Source organism: Filicampus tigris, chromosome 4 (genome assembly GCF_054856515.1).
Source record: "Filicampus tigris isolate MCC_2025a chromosome 4, RoL_Ftig_1.0, whole genome shotgun sequence".
Classification (NCBI taxonomy): domain Eukaryota; kingdom Metazoa; phylum Chordata; class Actinopteri; order Syngnathiformes; family Syngnathidae; genus Filicampus; species Filicampus tigris.
This window is the reverse complement of record NC_141220.1, coordinates 12,058,324-12,078,580: the sequence shown is the minus strand read 5'-3', so window position 1 is coordinate 12,078,580 and position 20,257 is coordinate 12,058,324. Positions and strand designations below refer to the sequence as shown.

The 20,257-nt window shown below is 39.9% G+C and overlaps 1 protein-coding gene across 3 annotated transcripts in view; it reads right to left on the bottom strand.

Annotated features, from left to right (window-relative positions):
- The window catches only part of mical3a (microtubule associated monooxygenase, calponin and LIM domain containing 3a), a 74,689-nt gene that overhangs the window by 15,226 nt on the left and 39,206 nt on the right, over window positions 1-20,257 (bottom strand). Inside the window, exons 30-45 of one of the 3 annotated variants that reach the window (XM_086029289.1) lie at window positions 17,903-18,098; window positions 17,181-17,407; window positions 16,865-16,957; window positions 16,188-16,340; window positions 15,690-15,752; window positions 13,362-13,430; window positions 13,156-13,269; window positions 12,984-13,063; window positions 10,878-12,873; window positions 10,698-10,792; window positions 10,261-10,434; window positions 8,206-8,256; window positions 7,286-7,393; window positions 5,931-6,024; window positions 4,105-4,155; window positions 3,018-3,068 (exon numbers count right to left, since the gene is read on the bottom strand). In XM_086029289.1, coding sequence (XP_085885415.1) covers window positions 3,018-3,068; window positions 4,105-4,155; window positions 5,931-6,024; window positions 7,286-7,393; window positions 8,206-8,256; window positions 10,261-10,434; window positions 10,698-10,792; window positions 10,878-12,873; window positions 12,984-13,063; window positions 13,156-13,269; window positions 13,362-13,430; window positions 15,690-15,752; window positions 16,188-16,340; window positions 16,865-16,957; window positions 17,181-17,407; window positions 17,903-18,098 — 3,615 coding nt within the window. The remainder of the gene's footprint in view (window positions 1-3,017; window positions 3,069-4,104; window positions 4,156-5,930; window positions 6,025-7,285; window positions 7,394-8,205; window positions 8,257-10,260; window positions 10,435-10,697; window positions 10,793-10,877; window positions 12,874-12,983; window positions 13,064-13,155; window positions 13,270-13,361; window positions 13,431-15,689; window positions 15,753-16,187; window positions 16,341-16,864; window positions 16,958-17,180; window positions 17,408-17,902; window positions 18,099-20,257) is intronic. The other 2 variants (XM_086029286.1, XM_086029288.1) reach the window with 2 other exon arrangements.

The following is a 20,257-nucleotide window of genomic DNA, read 5'->3' as shown; positions in this document are numbered from 1 at the left end:
GTGGCATTTGTAATTACATATTTTCTCTTCAGGTAAAAAAACAAAAAACCTCAGGAACTTATTTCTTTTGGAGCGAGCCTGCTGGCCCCGTTTTTTCCAACACAACTCCTCGGTGAACACTCCCTCGTAACCGCCGTTGTGACTCAGATCACGCCATCACTATGCGACCATTCACTTTACTGCTGCGTAGGCAAAGTCTATTGGAGTAAAAAAAAGTTTACAGACCTATAAATACAGTAAAGTACAGACGTGAACATTTGCTTGAGTATTAATGATTTGTACTCCATTACATTACAAGAACGGTATTATTCATGTACTACCGTTAATTTGTGTGCTGTCAGTGCAGAGTGTGGATGCTTGTGGAGTAATTCACTTGCAATTTGGGCATCCGCACACATGGGTGGTTTTATGCGCACGTAAATACTGTTTTATTGGATAAGTGTCACTAAGTGAATATGCAAATAGACAATCAAAACATTTGGAAATTGGCGTCACATCATTGGCACTCGGACCTAGTGCACATCCAGCCTTTAAGTCAATAATGCAGATTCACCCATTCTGTTTACGCTTTTACTGATCATTAACTACAATTGTTTCTTCGCCTAGGACACCACAGACCCCACTTATAAACACTACTTGCATGTATTTTGAACTCTTGTTTTAATTTGATGCTTGTTTGATGACTTTTGAAGTGTGATTAATATTTGTGTGTTCAAAATGCACATAGCAAAAGGATCAGAGTGGATGTCAGAAATCTCCCAAAGCACAAATCAAGTGAATAACATTTTTCCTTCACTATTTGAAATAGATTCGCTTGGCTTTTTCCTATGTGCAGTTTGACATTAGAGGGTTATAAAGAAGAGATTCTTTGAGCTCATTTTAAGCCCGAGCTAAAGACGGTTTACTCATTATCACAACTGCAAATATGTACTGTACATTGGCTAATAACGCACATTTGATGTAATTATGATATTCAATTCTTAACAGGATAATGAACTCATATTGTCCATAATATAATAGACTTATTGGCTACAAAACTCAAAACAACTACACCAAGATAGACATGAGACTCAAAGTGCTGAATTATGAATTCAAAATTGGCAAGAGAAGCAGAGAGTACAGGCCAGAGTCAAGAAAATAAAATACAAAAGCCCAATGATACAGACGGATTCACTACCAGGAATTCTTCAAAGAACAAGGCAGACAACACACATGGGACAACACCTATATTCCCTAAAACTTGAAAATGTTAGAGTTGGTAACTAACACTATAGCAGTCGGTAAATTCACTCATAACCACAGCCACAACAATAAGGGCGGACGTCTGCACAGTCATGAGATGCAATACAACAGTTACAGTATGTATACAAACTTACACTTCTTTCACATCATGGCTGTCCTACTGAGATGATTTTCTGCTAATCTGACTTTGTGTGTAGATTGAAGACAATTGACCACTACAAAACCACAACCACAGCAGCAAACGTTCTTTGATGACTACCCATTTGAGAGTCAAAACCGAGCATTACTACCTTAGTAAAAAGCAAACCATTTTTTTCCATACAGCTCTTGAATTGGAACCCCGTGGATTTTGCATGTAAGTTTGTGGAACATGAGTCTATGGAGGAAAAGTCATTCTGCTCCGTGGGTTCATTATTATGTCCAAACCCCAAGCAATTCCTGGCGTGGGTGAGTAAACAAGCTACAAGGCCAAACAGAGAAGTCATGTGCCTCTTAAAACTGTGGTGATGCATACAGACTAACGCAGAGCCTTTCTATATTGAAAAGATACCATTTTACAGTGGATTCAAGGGCCGAAATCTCACCTCATAGACTGCAATTAAAATGACAAGTCCAACATGGTGATTATGGACTAATCACACTTAAGATTACAGGTCGAGGGGTTGCTTTGACATTGGCACACACTGTATAAATACTGGGGAGCAACAACTGAGCAGGTATGAGAAAAAAAAAATCAGGGAAGAATAATGGGACACAACTACGGCAGATAAGAGAAGCTTGGATTATTAGGGATATTAACAAGGCGGAGGTATTATTTACACTGGGGGGACACAGTTAATGGGACAAACAACATATTTGTTTCTAATGGAAGGACACAAGCTGTGCTCTGAATGTTTCCCCATCCCTGCGCAATATTATATCAAAGTCATGTGCTATTTACGATATATTTTACATTCTGTATATTTTACTTTTCACTTGTCAGAACTAAAGTGTATGTTAAAGTTTAGTTTGCTGGGAACGGTTTTACTGGCAGTGACGTATTTGCATGAAGAGGGAATGTGCCAATTATAGAGAGCATGAAAATGATAACATTTTGGGCTTTCATTTGTTTCACAGCGGATATATAATATACAGGTAATCCGCCGACATCATCATGTTGCTTATTGTGATATTTTTCATGGATTCATATTTCATATAGTGCCAGTCATACCTTCAATGTCCAAATGTATTTTTTTTTTTCATCTCGGTTATTGTACTGGTCCTTACTTTTTATATTAACAATTGAGTGAAGAAGTCAAGATTTGTGTTTGTTTGTTACTGTACATACAGTAGTACTTCTACTATTTTGGAGCTCAAATACTGTTATCTTATGTATCTTTCTTCTGTGGGTGTAGCTCACAGTGGGGCAGAAATGCACTGTTATCTTCTTTAGACATGAGGGGAGCAAAATATTAGCAACACCTGTGTGCTATATGCTGTATGATGTGCTGCAATTAAAACTACAATTAGTGTCGCCTATACTATACAGCATTCAAAAATCCATCTTAGGTTTATAGAAATTGGAGTCGATCTGATTGGTCTGATGCCCTGAAGGCCAGAGGATATGGACAAGCGGAATGGAGGCTTTGTAATGATGCTAAAACCAATCAGCCAGGCAGCCAGCCAGCCAATGGAGGTAGATGGGTACAAAGCTCCAAGGAAAACAAAAGGTAGGGTGGGGAGAGATTCAGTTAGCCACTAGGTTAGTCTTTAAGCGACAGAATGTAAATACATACCGCCCAGATGTAAGTCCAGGATTTCACTGTAATTAGAATCTCCCCAATAGTCTACAATGACAGGGATATATTAGACATATGAGTTATTTCACACTGTCCTTCGCTGGGCACACGAACAACCCTCCTAAAATGAGCATGCATGCACACATATAGGTACACTTCAACCTGCAGGGACACTCAAAGACATACCCTTCTGTACTCACCACAGTGCCCAGCACAAACAGCTTGTGAGCATGAGCACATGACAGTTATCAAAATAATCCAACTACTTTATAAATTTGCTGTATTGCTGAGAACTGGCTCAGTCTGCTTCATTTGGACATTTATGGCTATGTTATGTCATCCAATCAAATACGATTATTTAATTTTGCCAAGTATAGAAGATTCATTTCATAAAGTAATGACTGAATATTTGATGATTTCTCACCAAAAGAGCATTTGGGTCACAAATGGGATCTTTGAGTACAACAGGATGCAGTATAAGATACAGAGGTAATGGGACAGACCTCATAATTTATTTATTTATTTTTTTAAATCTGTGTTTGGGTTAGGCCTCCTTAGTTCCCTTCAACTCATTTTACAAAGATGTTTACCAACTTTGTGGGAACAGTTCCAGGAAGGGCCTTTTTTCCCTTCCAGCATGACTGTGATGTAGTGCACAAACATGGTCCAGATGGCCCAATACAACCGTGTATATTGTACATTCAACACAAAATCTAGATTGCTGCTGTCCTACATTGCAGTAACACAATGTAACACAAGGGATAGCTTTGCTACAGCACTTAGCTGCAATAAACAAATCTTTGTTTCTTTCTATATAGCAGTGACCATCAGAACAGATCAGAATCACAGAAACGGTCCTCGCTGAGTGACAGTGAAGGAGACGACATGCATCCAGAACAAGCACACACACAAATCTTTGTCGGGACACACATTCTGCTGAGTGCATGCAGCTCTTCTAACGATGGCGGCCGTTAGAGACAAATTACAATGCTCAAAGATGGAGAACTGTTACAGAGTGTCACCACAGATGGAGCCAATGTAACAGTGTCATTCATATTAAGAGAAACATTTGTGAATCTAATACCTGATCTTCTTTTGTGCTGTTTGGGTAATGTATAAGTACCTTTGTACATTCCTTTAAGAAAGTAGAGTGGCAAACATGTTACAGCAGAGAAACAACTGATTGGACGGAATGCACAGTCACTTGGTTACTTGAAATACAAATAAATACACCTTCTGTTCAATGTATATACAATACTGTGCAAAACTTTAAATCCACCATTAAATTTGCATTTTAGCAATCCTCCAGGTATAGCACCTCTGCCAGGTATAAACAGTTAATGGCCTAGATAGACCAATCCGACGTCGGCCAACTGTGACCAATGCTTACCCCCCTGTGGCGTTAGGCCGACAGTCGGCACGTCGTACTGGATAAATACAGCATAACGACAAGATAGCCACACCGACCATTAGGTACCTTTTCGCATGTGTGAGATGTAATACCCCTCCATACAATCGGCAAAGGTAGTCACTATTCCTCATGGTTAGAAAAAGCCAACCGGAAAGCTATTGGCGGTAGGCGGAATATAAAAACATAAACAATGCATTCCTCTATATTTTTCGCTCCCTCTTGACACAGTATTGTGGAATACTTACATTGCCAATCTTCGCTCTTGTACTTGTAAAAAGATTAAGGCAACAAGGCACGCTCACTGTTTATCCGCATTCGTCATTTCCTGTTCTTGCCCCCCGCGCCGATTCACTAGTGAACAGCCAATCAGAGTGACCAAATGTCACAACTTGCGACACCGATTCAACATGCTGAAACGCCCACCAGACGCTTCCCGATGGGGTCCGATGCTACGACGATGTTCGTTCGCTACATCAATCAGACGTCGGATTGGTCTAGCTCAGCCTGAATAAAATGGAAAACAATTGGGCTGAGCATCTTCTTTAAGTTTGCTTGTCCCTTTATTCATTATTTAGCAGGCTATTCATGGAGGACTTTGAACAGACAGGAGGTGCCATTTTGCTTTTGGGAGGTGGACAGGTTGCGTCGATGCTTGGGACTCATACTGTAAACATGTATAAACATATTCCTGTATGTGTACATTTGTTCAGATTGACGCCAATTCCTTTTCTCCCTCGTCCGATGCACCACATCTACATATTTTGTGGAAACAGATTTGTTTTTTGCATATTCATACTAAATGTATCTGTTCTACTTTATCGTTATATAATGTCAAATTGAATGTCAAATTGATTGCAACGAAAAATACAACACTTCTCATAGTGGCCCATGACATTTGCACAGTATCATACATGAATACATCTGATTGTTATAAGCTTTCACTGCAGTAATATACATGACAACCCAACAATAGAGGAACTTTGTAACACACTCACATAACCTGTATCTTGTAAATAACATGGTCCTTTTAATGTTCATGAAACTTCACTACTTAATGAACAGTGATGCTGATTTACAAATAAGTTGTTGTTTATACTATCTGCAATGGCCCCTTAGCAAGAATGTTTATTGCTTAAGAGAAACAACATTGAATTGCCTTTGTTGCACAAAAAAATGAAATGTTTGAAAAAGATCTAAATGATCTCACAGGGACAGCTCTTTTGTTTATCAAATCTAGTTTACATCACCGTATTCATTAATATTCTGTTTTAGAAATAGCCAAATAAAAATAAGCATCATTATTATGAGAGGTGCTCTCAAAGGGGAGAGGAGCCTTTAAGCACTTGCAATAAAAATAAGCTAAACACTGCCGCGTTTGAATGTCACAAAATTCCCAGAACATATATTTTTTTTAATTGAAGCAGTACGATTTGTGAGCTACTCTGCTGCGTGAAGTTTAAAAAAAAATAGAAAGAAAGGACAGGAGAATGAGTGAGTACCTGCTTCTCCTCGCAATGCCTTTTCCACAGCCACGCCTCTCTCCTCGAGCTGCCTCTGCTTCTCCTCCACCTGCTCCAGTTGCCTCTGGATAATCTAATTGTAAAAAAAATAAAAAATAAAAAATAACATTATAGATCAAATGCCCACTAAAGTGTGACAACATGTAATTTATTAAATCTTCAAAAGTTCAAACAAATATGCAACCATGAAGATCATTGAAAATCCGCTACTAGTACATACTGTACCATCCAGTAGCAGGCCTATTAACAGCTTCCTCGTCTCGTGCATTGCTTTGTCATTTACATATACAGTGTCGTGGATATAAACTAATTTAGAGTTACTTTGCATGGAAAAGGGCACAAATAAAAGATTTCTGGATCAGGCTATTTTTGGAAGTTGGAAACCATTTTAAAAAGTCATACAAAGATTAAATTTCATCCTGTACAGTCACCACCTTACTTCCCAAATTGTGCTTGCTGGCAGGATCCACGGTAAGGAGCTTGCTAACGCTGGTCACCGTGTTAAACCACTACCGAATGCATTTTTACCTGAACGGGTTTTACTACCTCTCACTGACAGTTATAGTTGTCAAACCCTCACCAGCAAACTGCCAAAAGCATGAAAAATAAGTTTATGTTTAACACCACAGCATAAATATAAATAAGGCAACCTAGTAAAGCCAAATGAACTGCATGTGAGAGCTGCCATGTATTTCCATAAAATTGTAAATTCAGTGCATATATATATATATATATATATTTTGCTATAAAATGCGAAATGTAACCGTTTGAGAACCGAGAACCTTTACTCTGGAAGTGTTCCCCTGCTTTAGCATTGCTGCAACTTTAATCAGTGACATGTGGTAGCTCTTTGGCGCACTGCTAAGAGGTGCAAGAGTAGAGTTCTCCAGTGTAGTTTAGTGCTGACTCGGCGGACAGGGAGAAATACTGCAGATGAGTTGCACAAACCACCAGAGTGAATTTCTTCACCAAGGGAGACGGGAGGTCTTAGTGCACATGGTCAGAAGAGATGTTGTGCAAAAACATTGCATAACACAGTGCATTTTAAATTCACTGACATACACAGCATAAATAATTAGGATTCGGTTTGACCTCTTGCTGAATTCTGAAACTATGCACTGAAAACAGTTACATAAAAATATCATACCCACATTCCCAGATGAATTTACGGTATATAGCTGCGATAGAAAGAGATAATTAATATAGATACATATATTTTCCATCAAACATTTGATTTTGTGACACAAATAGTAGGAACTATTACATTCGTACAAATCAATAAAACATGATCACATTTCCTTTTTGTCATAAGACGTTTTAGTGTGGCTATTAACCTGGGCCCGGTGTAACCTCTTGAGTTCTTCCTGCTTAGCTTGTCGTCGAGCAGCTTTCTGGACTCTACGTGTCAACTTGGCATTCAGCTCCTCTTCTGTGTAGGTTTTCTGGTGGAATCACAACAAAGCGTTAGTTAGATTAGGCGTTTGTTAAAACCAAAGAAATGTGCACCTGGCAAAGGGCTCTCAAGAACTCACTAACAGGAAAATTGCATCCACGACACGGTGGTGAACATTGCGCACTAAGCACTTAAGTGCGCTGGCATGGAAAATAAACAGGATTGTCATTCATATCTTTTAAATCTTATAATATATAATCTATGCCAAAGGTGCCTTGCAAAATTAATCTGCAAACAGCACACGGATCAAAAGCTCCATAGGGCACCTTTTACATAAATATTAAAACATAAATCAGCAATGCTGTCCATACAAAGACCTCATTGGACTTCTTACAGCATTATAGTACACCAGGAAATTCTCTTTACAATAGGCAATACATTTTGATACAGGGATGTCGACCCCAAACAAAACTGACTTGGAAGGGCGTTACAAGCTTGAATGTGACAGAAGGGAGCAAATAGCACGATAGGAAATGTTTGTCCAGCATCCACACTGGAGTAAACACCATATTGCAGTGACAGATAGGCAGGTTAATGTCAAACCAGTCAGAAAGGGGCAACCTTTGACATCAGCGGAAGTCTTTGTGGCCTGAAAGTGAAGCGCTGCTGAGAAGTCATGTTTAGACAGTGGTGTGCAAGTGTGAGTGAGTAAGTGGGTGCCGTGATCCCACTTGACATGCATCCAGAAAGGATGGTTAGTTCTAGGCCAGATGCTGAAATGCGTTTATAGAGTGAACTGGAACATGCGCACAGGATCGGGAATGCAGGGGGTGATATTGATGGCAATGGGTGTGATACTACCTTTGAGGCATATGATCTCTTGAACGCCAGTGCATGAGGGACATAAACAGACTTGGGGAGGACAAAACAAAACAAAAGAAAAATCAAACATATCATGAATTAAATGGGTTAATGGCTATGTTAAATTGGTTCAAAAACATTGAAAATAATAGTCACATTTAAACTGAATTACATGTACAAATCATAGAAAATGTTAATATTTTACAACAAACAAAAACAACAGTGAGTGCAGTGACATAGTAAATTAATATGTTAAGAAATAAAATTAGTCCAAAACACTTAGGAAGCAATATTTAAAGCTGTAATGCTGCAAAAAAGCAAATTCATAAGGTCTGGTAAATACCATTAAGAACATTGTGCTAAACAATCATTATGCTGATCTCGCGAGAATTCAGAAATCATAAAAAATAAAAAAAGTTTTAAAAAATCTGCTGTAACACACTTTGCAATGTGGCAGACAAGTTGAATGCTTGAAAGAAAGAAAGAAAATGCTTTGACAAAATTAAAACTAAAATAAACCTTATTTAAAAAAAATAGAAGGACAGCCTAAGTGAGTCAAGCATAACATATTATGCAGAACTCACAATTTTGTTTAAAAATATTTTTACAAATCAAGCTTCTTTCAATTAGCCAAAAATTTTTCAAAATTAGTTAAGAACATAGTACAGCGTTTCTGTTGATACAAAATGTTATTGAATTCTTGTGAGAACAGGCTTATCTAAACCACTAAAACATGAACAAAACACAAGCTAGTAAACAGCTGCTGGGGACTGGATCGCAAGTGGCCAGGCATGACATGTTTTTGTGTTTGCAGCTCAATATTGATGCTTGACTGATATTCAACTAAAGTAAACATGTTTTTTTTTCCCTTCATTCAACACAATCACAGACTGTCTAGGGCTGGGCGATTATGGGGGAAAAAAATGCGTATTTTGATTGATCTTGAAATCATGATTAATAAACATGATTATTCAGTGATTTCAAAATGTACCATTTGTTTGGCTATCAACACTCAACATTAAATATAACTTGAAAGAACATCTAGAAAAGAAATGAGTAACAAAGTAAAAACACTAATATTCAAATAATAACAATAAAAAAACAATTAAGACAAATGAATAATGTCTGCATCTGTACACACCTTTGCCTCTAAGGTGCAGTGTGGTGCCGTGTATTCATAGAGTACACACTTCCATGAAGATAATAAGAGTAGAAGAAAGTTGCGCTTGAAATTGAATATAATACCCTTTTCACAGATTAGGAAGAATACATGTGCTTGAGTATTACATTTCTTGTCTGAATGTGTGAATATTTGTTTTTTCAAAGAATATCACTCCCGAAACTTAATGCTAATTTTCTACTAGTCTCTCAATCGGATTCTACATCGACTGCTAGCATCAGTTTAATCAGCAGTATTCAAATATACAATGTGTGAAATTTATTTCATTGTGTGGTTAGTTTTACAGTTAACTCCAACTGGGGTGTCATTAAACATTTTAAAGCATGCTAAGGGAGTGCAGAATAACTCTTCTTGTACGCTTGCAGCACAAGCAACAAGGTGCATTCAGGGTGCTTTCACAACATATGAACTTATAAATACACAATGCACCATTCTGCACAGTTTTTATTTTTCGTTGATAATGTTTGTATGATCGTGAGGATCCTAAATCACAATTAAATGTGATTAATTGCCCTGCCCTAGTATGTGTGGTTGTTTCCAATTCTCAGTGACTTCATGCCGCTCGCACTAAACCTAAACCGTTCTATCTACACCACCAGAAGCACACAGAGTAAAGCAGGGGAGACAGCACATTTGAATTTCAGGCATTAACATGCATTTATATCACAGAACCCTATTGTTGAAATCTGTTTTATGAGCCTAACCTGTAGACTTAACACATGCTGGGGTTTTTTAATATTGGGGAAAAATGCACAATTTTTCCGCTTTAAATAGGATTTGTATTAGAAAATGTGTTCATAAAGTCATACCAATCTATAGTAATTAAACATGTTATTTGCCTAAAATTCATTTCTGAACGTCCTCCTGCAAAATACCTCAACGTCTTTTTCCTTTTCACGATCAACCGCTTTTCCCTGTTCTTTTTCGTTGAGCCTCTCTTTCACCCTTTTTCTTTCTTTTAACTCCCGCCTTATCTCCTTGTCCAATTTGTCGTCCTTTATTGCCTCCTTGTGCATGCCCGATACTAGGTCAAAGATGTCCGTGTGTCGCTAGAGATGGAAATTATTCACAAGGAAAATGTTTTGAAAAAGGAAAAGGGTGCACTCACCGTTTCAATAATGTTAATTTTGCTATTTTTTCAGGTTTTTATGTGTGCTACTATATTACTCTCATTTACAGTTGAGTGATTATTAGCTGATATGAAAATTGAAAAAAAAAAAAAAAAAAGATCATGCCAGTGCATGTTTTCAAAGTAATTGTTACAACTTTGGAACCCGGTGTGAAAGATTCAACAGTCATAATGATGACTCACATCTGCCTTTGACTTCTGGGACGATCTCTCCAGAACGTCGTCACATGATAGGTCTGAATCCTCAGAAAAGCTTAAGTTTCTGCGTGATTTTGCATCTATCACATAAGATAAGCAACAACAAAGTCAAGCACCAAGACACGCTCAAACATTTGTTTAGCCTCACACAGCATCAATTTTTACCTGCTGACTTTCCAACAGGGGGTGCTCTCTTTTTCCCAGAATCCTGAGTGGTAGAGCTGGATGACGGTGTACTGGGACAAGACTTGTCATCTTTCTTCTTTTTGTCCTTTTTGTATCCTGAGAAGACAGCCTTCCACAAAGACTTGTGTTTGGGTGGAGTCTCTTCTGCACCTGAGAGCCGGTTACTGTCATTCTTTGCCTTCTTCTCCTTTTTGTTTTTGCGGGGTGAGAAGAGAGAACTTCGTTTCTTGCTCTTACTCGTGGATGAGCTGTCAGAGGACGCCACGGAGCTGTCCAAGCTCCTGCTGCTGCTGAAGAGACGCTCGGGTAGAGTCTCTGCCTTCTTTGATTCCAGAGCTTTTACAGCGGATGTCTTTGGAGACTTTTTACTTTTCCCAGACACCTCTGGGGTGACACTCCAGGCCACTTTAGCGGAAGCACCCTCTTCTATGTTGGACTCTTTCATTTTATTTAGCTGCTTGGCCATTGCTTCTTTAAGAGCCTGACTCTTGATAGACGTCTCTCTTGCCCTTATCCTTTCCGCAGCTATCTCTTTGGCCTCTGGAGAGAACTGAGTGGCTCTCTGCGTCTTTGAGACTGGGTCGAGGGGAATACTGGGTTTGCCGTTTTCCATTGCTAAAGCCAGGTGAAAGGGCGGTCTGTCTGCTCTGGTCTTGCTGGGAGTTGGAGTGTAAAACTTATTCATGCTCGTTTCAGGTGTTCGCTCATCAAAGTTTTCCTCCACATCATCAGCAAATGGAATTTCTTCCACTGTCTCCACAAAGGACTTCCTCAGCTCTTCTGACCGAGGCTTCTTCTTCTCCCTCATGATAACTACAGGTGTTTCTGCTAGATCTGCCGATGGCGACAACACTTTCCTGGTTGCAGGTTTGGGTGCAGATACGGGACTCATTTGGGTTCTCTGTGCAGGAATAGGAGTGTTTGGTTTTGGTGGTTCTTTGGCAAGCTTGTAAGGAGGTTTTCCTGTACCGTTCCTCCAAGGGACCTGGTGTTTCTGTTGCCTGAGAACCGCAGGGGATTGATTAATAGGCACAGGCGGTGGCGGACTGGAGGGTGGCGTGAGCATGATGGAGTCGGAGGTGTTATAGCTGTCACTGTTTGCCGTTTGGCTTGTTGCCATACTACCATTTAAGCCCAGACCTGAGCTGCTGCTAAATTCTTTTGTGTCAGGACAACTACTTTTACTCTCCACAGGAGCAATGGGTGTAATGACTTGACCTTCAAGAGTGATGTTGAGTCTGCGAATCACAGTGCGTCCAGTAAAAGAAGGTTTTTGGTCCTCTGACACATCCGGAGCCTGTTTCTTGGCAGGGGTGGAGTCTTGTGTTGGACTCTTAACAACACTCTTCTCCAAGATTCTACTACTGCGGTCTAAAGGAGAAAGACCAAGACTCTTTCGGATCTCAGCACTCTTTAACCAAAATTCCTCAATAATATCAGTTTTTTTTGACAGAGATTCATCCGTTGAGGAATCCTCAGAATCTGGTGTGGCTCTATCAGTTCGGGCCATCGGTGTTGATGTGACATTGGGAATAGGCTGCGTTCTGACAGGAGATTCACAGGCCGCAGGTGATGAAGGTTCATGGCAGGGCAAAGGCTGGGCACATATTGGGGAGAGTGGGTTGCCTGTGAGAGGGCAAATAGATCTGTGAGGGTACACCGGAGACATAGGTGGGCATGTTTCTGGTAGTGGGGTAGGCTGGGCACGGATTGGTGAGCCATTCTGGGATTTAACAGGTGATCGGACAGGAGTCTCAATAGCTGGATTAACTGGAGAGCTGGCAGTGGAGTTGAAAGGTGACTTGTTGGGAGGTGATAAGGGATCCTTCACAGAGGCCGCAGCTGGAGAAGCCACAGGGGAAGGGTTGATGACAGGTGAAGGGCTCTTGGAAGCTGGTGATGGTGTTTTCTGCTCAACTTTTGGTTCCGCAAAAAGCAGTGGTAATGGAGAAAAACAAGTGTCTGGAGGCTTCACCTGAGGGTTAAAATATGTCTCCATTAACTAGAAATAAAGATAGGTCAAGAATTATGACACCCGCACGCACACAAAACACATGCACAAAAAGAGCATTGGGATTGTCTGACCTGTCTTTCATGTTCTACTGCGGGTAAGACTGGCGATAGGACGGCATCATCTTTCAGTCTGGGTTCAGTGCTGGATGGTCCTGAATACATTAACAACAAAGATCTTGCTACGTTTGTCACATAAGAAACACATCAGAGTCATAAGCCTGACGGAATGATTGACGGCATGTACCGATATCTGAAGCCAATCCAACACTTTCAGATGTTATGTCTTCCTCTGGAATAGCTTCACTGTGCAAAGATGGGTGTAATCGTGCCTCTGCTTCAGCGTCGGAGGGAATGTCATCTAGAATTAAAATATCATTAATGAAGCAGCTCAGCAATTATTTCAGTTTTAGAACTTTTGATAGAAATTCAGTGATGGCTTTATTTCCTCACCTTGGTCCATTTCTGTACCAGGTTCCATATCTGGACTATCTGCTTCTGCTTCCAGATCCTCACAAAGTTCTGATGTGACAGAAAAAATAAAAAATAAGCCTCTGGTCTTTTTTATAAAGACTATTTGGCAACACAAATTAAATGTTACTTTTGTCTATCTGCTATCTTTATAGGTCTTCATTTAGTCAGATATATCACAGTCAGGGAAAAAAATCAAATCTTTAATAAAGATGTATAGCAGGGGTGTCAAACTCATTTTTGTTGTGGGCCACATCATAGCTACAGTTTCCTTCGGAGGGGGGTTTTGAATGTTAACTCAAATAAATGTATGATCGCCTCATTTAATATGCATAACAAACTGATGCATACCTAGTTATGAAATTAGAGGCCTGTAAAACCTGTTTCTTCAAATATTATTACCATACATTTATTTTAAAAGGGGGATTGGTAACAAAACATGCTTGCACTACATCAACATTTTTTGACAATTTGCAATTTGGGCATTTTAGCAAGAAACATGAAGTTGAGGAAAATAATTTGCTTTAGCGGGCCACATAAATTGATGTGGAGGGCCATATCTGGCTCCGGGGCCTTGAGTTTGACACCTGTGATTTAGACTGTTACTGTAAAGTAAACAGTAATATAATGCTCCAAAATAAATCCTTCTTGGGTTACAAAAGAAAATATGCAATATAACATTAAATAATTAAAATCAAATATTAGTAAATAGCAACAAAAAGCAGAGTTACAGAGTGGCTTAAAAGAAAGTCATGCATTTTGCATTTATGATTAAAAAGGCGCAACCAAAACATGACAGCATAAGTTAGACCAGGGATGGGCAACTGGTGGCCCGCGGCCCGCACTCGGAGTGGCACTTGATTAATTTTTTTGACGATAAAAAAAAATGTGCTAGCTCTTACTGAAGATCTGCGCAGTTGAAAGTTATTATTAATAACAGACATCGTTCACCAGTGCCTCCAAAACCAAGACTGTTGTGGATCACACAAAAAGAGAGAGTAGGTTCTGGCTTCTCGCCAGGACCCGCATTAGGTCGAGAAAATGGCATCTTTCTGGTAAAATAGGTTATATGCTAACCGAAATTAAATGCAAACCTATCTGTCTAGTTTGCTTAGAGATGCTGTCAGCCATAAAATATTTCAACTGAAGTTGTCACTACAACAGCAATCTCAAAAGTACACAACAACCATGACCCCTGCCCCATAAGCATTTGTTTGAAGAGCACGATGCCTTACTAAATGTGTGTCCTCCAATACATAGATATAGTCAACACTTTATAGTGTTACAAATGCATAGGGTGGCCTAATTGGACAAGTAGCTGTGATGGATGGCTGTTGCACTTGCAACACATTGGGGATGAACTTTACTGCCTGTATTCAAATGTGTGAGTGAGCTAACCTATTAACTTGGGAAGGAAAAACCTATGGTATAATGTACAAAATGGGTTCTTGCACTTAAAGTTGGTTTGATTTTGAGCAGTTTTGTGCCATCATTGAATGGGACTTTTAATGCAAGCAAGAGGGAAATGAAATCACAGCCTGTGGTTATTTTTTGTAGGTGAGTGAATCTTTTATGTATGCATTTGAGAATCAAAATATATTAAGTTACTATTCGGTGCATTGCTTCAATAAAAAAATAACAAAAAACGTATGTATGTAAAATGTATTTTGCCTTGATTTAAAAATGGCATAAAGCTGGTTAAGAAAGGCGCGGTCCTGTGTGACCCTCCAGTGGGACTAATGGAAAATGGTGGCCCTCTCCATCATTTAAGTTGCCCAACCCTGAGTAAGAGGATAAGCAGTGATGTATTACATGGCAGGTGAGTCTCCTTATAAAGGACAATGGACCGCAAAAATAACCTTCACTGTAAGCAACTTACACTCAGTTTCACAACACTGGCCAAATTGGTAAGTGCATGCATATAGACCACCCAATTCAAGCATCTTACTAAAAAGCTTTTAAATCAGTGATAAAACAACTTTACATCACTGTAAGTAAAACCAAATAATTTGCACATCACCCATACTGAGTTTGCAGACATCGAGAGCTACCTGCATCAGCAATGTGTTACATTAAAAGGACACTAAAGGTGTAGAAAACAGACATTTCTGGAGTTTGAAAGGGTGCGAAGACAAGGTGAAAAACAGGTCATGAGTAGACCACAAGAAAGATGAACTCCTGAGAGTGGCAGCCTTACAGCATGCTTGTGAGTGTGTGTCGTTTGTGCAAGCTACAACAGGCCAGCCAAAAGACAGCGATAGATATACAAGTCTTAGACGGGAGTCATGATCCTTTGTAAGTCTGTGCTACCTCCAGACATTGAATCCAACCAGACTCGCACTGCTTCGTGCCGGGCAGATGTGTGGGCAGGGGCTACGTTCAAACCAGAAGATACAGCTCAATGTGGGATGGGTGTCAGGGGAGTAACAGTAAAGTAACAGGACACATGGGAGAGAAAACAGAACACAAAGGAACAAAGCGAAACTAAAAAAAATAAAAAAAATATAAATCAAAATCAAAAGCAAGAGGGTTACATGGTGTACTGGGATGGGGTTGAAGAACGTTTTCACCCCAGTGGAACAACAGTGACTGTAAAAGGAAAATTAAAAGATAGCACATAATTAGACATTCTAAGAAAAAGTAATGTGACACAAATAATAAAAAAAAATTGAGTCAGGTTAGTCAGAGGATGAGGCTCCTCCTGTGTTGTAATTAGACACACTTTAATCCTTATTCCAGTGAGGTCGACTTGTCTAGGGATGGGCCCGGCGAAACTTTCCCCATCTTGGCTCCTCTGGGTGCTTTTACCTGTAGAGGAGGGCTGTGTGAGCTCAATGGGCTGGGAGGCTGAAGCCAGTTGGCCACCCCCGTCTATCTCTGAGTCTTCATGTGTTCCCCCCACACCTGGAATCGCAAGAGGATCCAAAGGCTGCAGGACTTGTTGAATTTGTAGGTTCTTGGCTGAATTGGGGTGTCATTTGTATGTTTTTCAGTGTTTTGTTTTTGTGCGGACACAGGAAGAACAAGTGGGAGAACAGAGTGGGAAAGGTAGGGGAAAGGGAAAACAGGAGGACAGGAAGAGACAGGGAAAAATGACAAGGAGAAAGAGGCACAGAGGAAGTTAGAATAAAGATGCAACCATAATAAAGGAGGCACAGCTGCATGCACTAGAATAAACTGAAAAGAAGTAAAAACATTGAAAATTAAGGGGGGGAGAAAAACCCAAAACAAACATAATTGTTAAAATGTTAACCTATAATTTCAGCGCCTATAGGGGAGAAGGCCTGACATTATTTTGTTAGTATATAAAAGCCACACAAATAAGAACGATTTATTAGGCAGTAATTGCGTAGTAAACTGTATGTGTGAAATTGCAACATAAAACAAGACAAAAGGGCACAATCCTTGAATAAGCAGGCCAAACCAGACGGAAATGGCACACTCAAAAAAATTGCAAATATATTCACAAGCAGTTGTGCTGCTACCTTTAAAAGTACAAACATCATCTTCATCTGTGAGGTACTTGTCCAGCCAAAGGCCTGACTGGAGCTCCCTGTCCCAGGGGCAGTAATCCCCCTCTGCCAGCAGGCGGCGGCAGAGGCCCACCCAAAAAAATTCATACAAAATTCAACAGAAGGGAAAAGGTGGAAAAAGTAGGACACATTAAGGACAAGAGATGTTGAGACATCATATATGAAACAGACTTCAAACAAAAGTAGAACAGCTCGGAATGGTCCAGGATTTGACAAAACAAATGTTAAGAGACAAATGGAAAAACAAAACACAGAGTCAAAATCATACCTTCACTTGACTCTTCATCGTCATCTTCCTCGTCGAGTTCAGCGAGAGCCTCATCCTCTACATCATAGTGGTCACCTCTAAGTTGGGCGTGGAGCTGTACTGCCTCCTTCCAAGTGACGCCACCAAGGTCTGAGGGGCTGCAAAGTTGCTGCTCCTCCTCCAACTCGACTTCCACCTCCTCCTGGTCATCTTGTTCATCATCCTCCTCCATGTCCGAGTCTGAGCTACTGCAACAACAACAAAACGGGCAAGTGTTTCGTCTTTGAAGTTGGTTCAACATTGAGCATCTTCCAATAGTACAGTATATTACTGTTTAAAAGTTAAATTAGTGTAATCCTCATGCCCTCCATGCCATTCACTTGTAACTGATCATCTTCAAGATCTATGTTGTATCTCATTACTTTTATTGCCGATGACAGAAATCATTTTTGGGTTGTGCTAATCTCAGGTACGTGGTATGTAAATTTCATTTATTGAATTATTTATTGTTTGCCATCCGATATTAGCCCTCCTGGTCCCAGTTCCTGCATGTTGGGTTTTTGCATGAGTAGGACCTTCAATCGGTTTTGTATAATAGATCTTATGACAGCTGGTGTACATTTCTGCATTTATACTTGTGATTGAGTTACATTTTGTTTCATGCATACTTTTGTTACGGTGCCATATTTATATCTAAACATGTTATGAAAAGAAATGGTGTAACTTTGTAATCCAGTTCTTACCTGGAGCCCAGGTCGATGTCTGTAGCTTTATCCAGCACATTGCTGAGATTATGCTCCGCCAGTGTCTCCTCTGGCACCTCCTCCAGCTCCTCCTCCCTTTGCAGAGACAGTCGGTAGTTCTCCAGCTCGATTCGCTCGGGTGTTCCACGAAGTCGCTTTGCTAGGCTTGGCTCCTGTAAGCCGTTGGCTTCCGGTACTGTGGTTGAGAAAAAGAATGTGGAAAGTGACCCCTTGTGAAACATCAGTGTTTCAGACGGGCATGATGAGAAGAAAGTACAGTCGACCCCCGCTATTTGAAGGGGATAGGGGCGAGGCCAGCCTACGAATAGCAACATTCCGTGTATAATTGACAGCCATTGAAATGCATCAGGGGAAAAAGCAAAACAAAGTGTGTGTGTGCGTGCGTGTATAAACATATACATATATACATATACATATATACACACATATCCATATACACATATACATATACACACATATCCATATACACACATATATATATACACACACATATATATATACACATATATATATATATATATATATATATATATATATATATATATATATATATGTATATGGATATGTGTGTATATATATATGTATATGTATATACGTATATGTATATGTATATACATATACATATATATAGTCGGTTAAACGCTGCATTAAGAATCACGCATCTTGTTCCTCACGCCTCGGCCTCTGTCAACAAGCTGAGCGCCAAGAGACAGAATTGCATCCCCCCGCCCCCCGTCAACACGCGCACATAGTCGGGAGCGGGAACACTAAGTTTGGGGAAGAAAAGTAAATTCTGTCGAAGCTGCCACGAAGAACAACGGTACCGTTTGGCAGTATTTTGATGCAGCAGATTACAACAAGGTCCTCTGTAGGCTTTGCAAGCATAAACCTGCTTACATCCACTCTCTCTGGACGATGAGAAACCACATCCAAAGTAAATCTCGATGTGAACCTGCAGGTCGATGGCGGCGGGGCCAGGCAGACGAGCATGAGAGCGTTTGTCCAGCCAGGCGCTGCGATGCTCATCGTACAGCAAAGATTACCCAACTAATTTGTAAAATGACACGATATGCTGCCGCTTTCTTTTGTTGAGGGCAAACGGACGAAAAAATGTATGCTGTATATTGAGCCTGTGTAGGCTACGTGGTGCCAAGTCGCCAAACAATAATGCCCCAACTCGAGAATAGCCATAACCAAATGAAAGAGTAGATACTATGAGCATTTGAGCGGGTCAGCTATGTGGCCAATGCCTTAACTACAGACGGATGGACGTCCATAGCCACCGAATCTTACATGACTATAACGTGTATAACGTATGTGGACGAAGGACATCACAGCTGTGTGCTTCATGCGCCTTGGAGGAAAGACACACAGCTGAAAACCTGGCTGTTCTTCTGCAGAGTATGATGGGTATGTGGGCACTAGAAAATAAAGCCGTCGCCTGTGTGCATGATAATGCACCTAACATATGGCGAATGAGACCCTGCTGGACTGGGAGTCGGTACCTTTACTCATTCCATTAGTCATAATAAATGCCATGCATTGCATTGGCAAATGTATCAGAAATGTATTTATCTTTCAATTGTTCACTTTTATTCAGTCAGTTGTTGTTACATAAATAGAATTTAAATTAAGAAACTGTCCTGAATGTTTGGGCTAAAATAGCCCCTACTGTAAATACACAAAACATTTGCATTTTAAACTTTGAATTCAATATGTATTAAATTTCAAGTTTTCTTGCTTATAGACTAGTCGCAAATAAAATTTGAGACTAGTCGGCGGGCAAATTAGTCGAAATTCCCATCCCTAATATATATATATATACATATATATATATATATATATATATATATATATATACACATATACATAGACATATATATATATACACACACATGTATATATACCTCTATATATAAATAAAACCTGTTTCAGGTTTTCCATGAAACACGGGAAAACGGGACAACTAAAAATATTGAATAATATATACAAAACTGAAAAAAGTTGAAAAAAAAAAAAAGTCTGCGACTATGTGGAATCTGCAAGTGCCGAACCACAAGTATGCGGAGGTTGACTGTACAGCAGACATTCAGGTCGCTGAGGAAGCAAACGCTGCTGTAACAAAAGCAATAAATTATTGATTATTTACAAATACCTCTCCATGGGAAGGGGTGCATCCACTGTGGCCGAATGTGCGTTTGTGTTTGTGTGTGTGTGTGTGCATGCGTGCGTGCATGTGCATGCCTGAATCCACACAAATCAAATCCACCCACAGTTTCTGACAAGTTACCGTATTAGCATTCACTGCCATCATGGCGCTATAAACTTACTTAT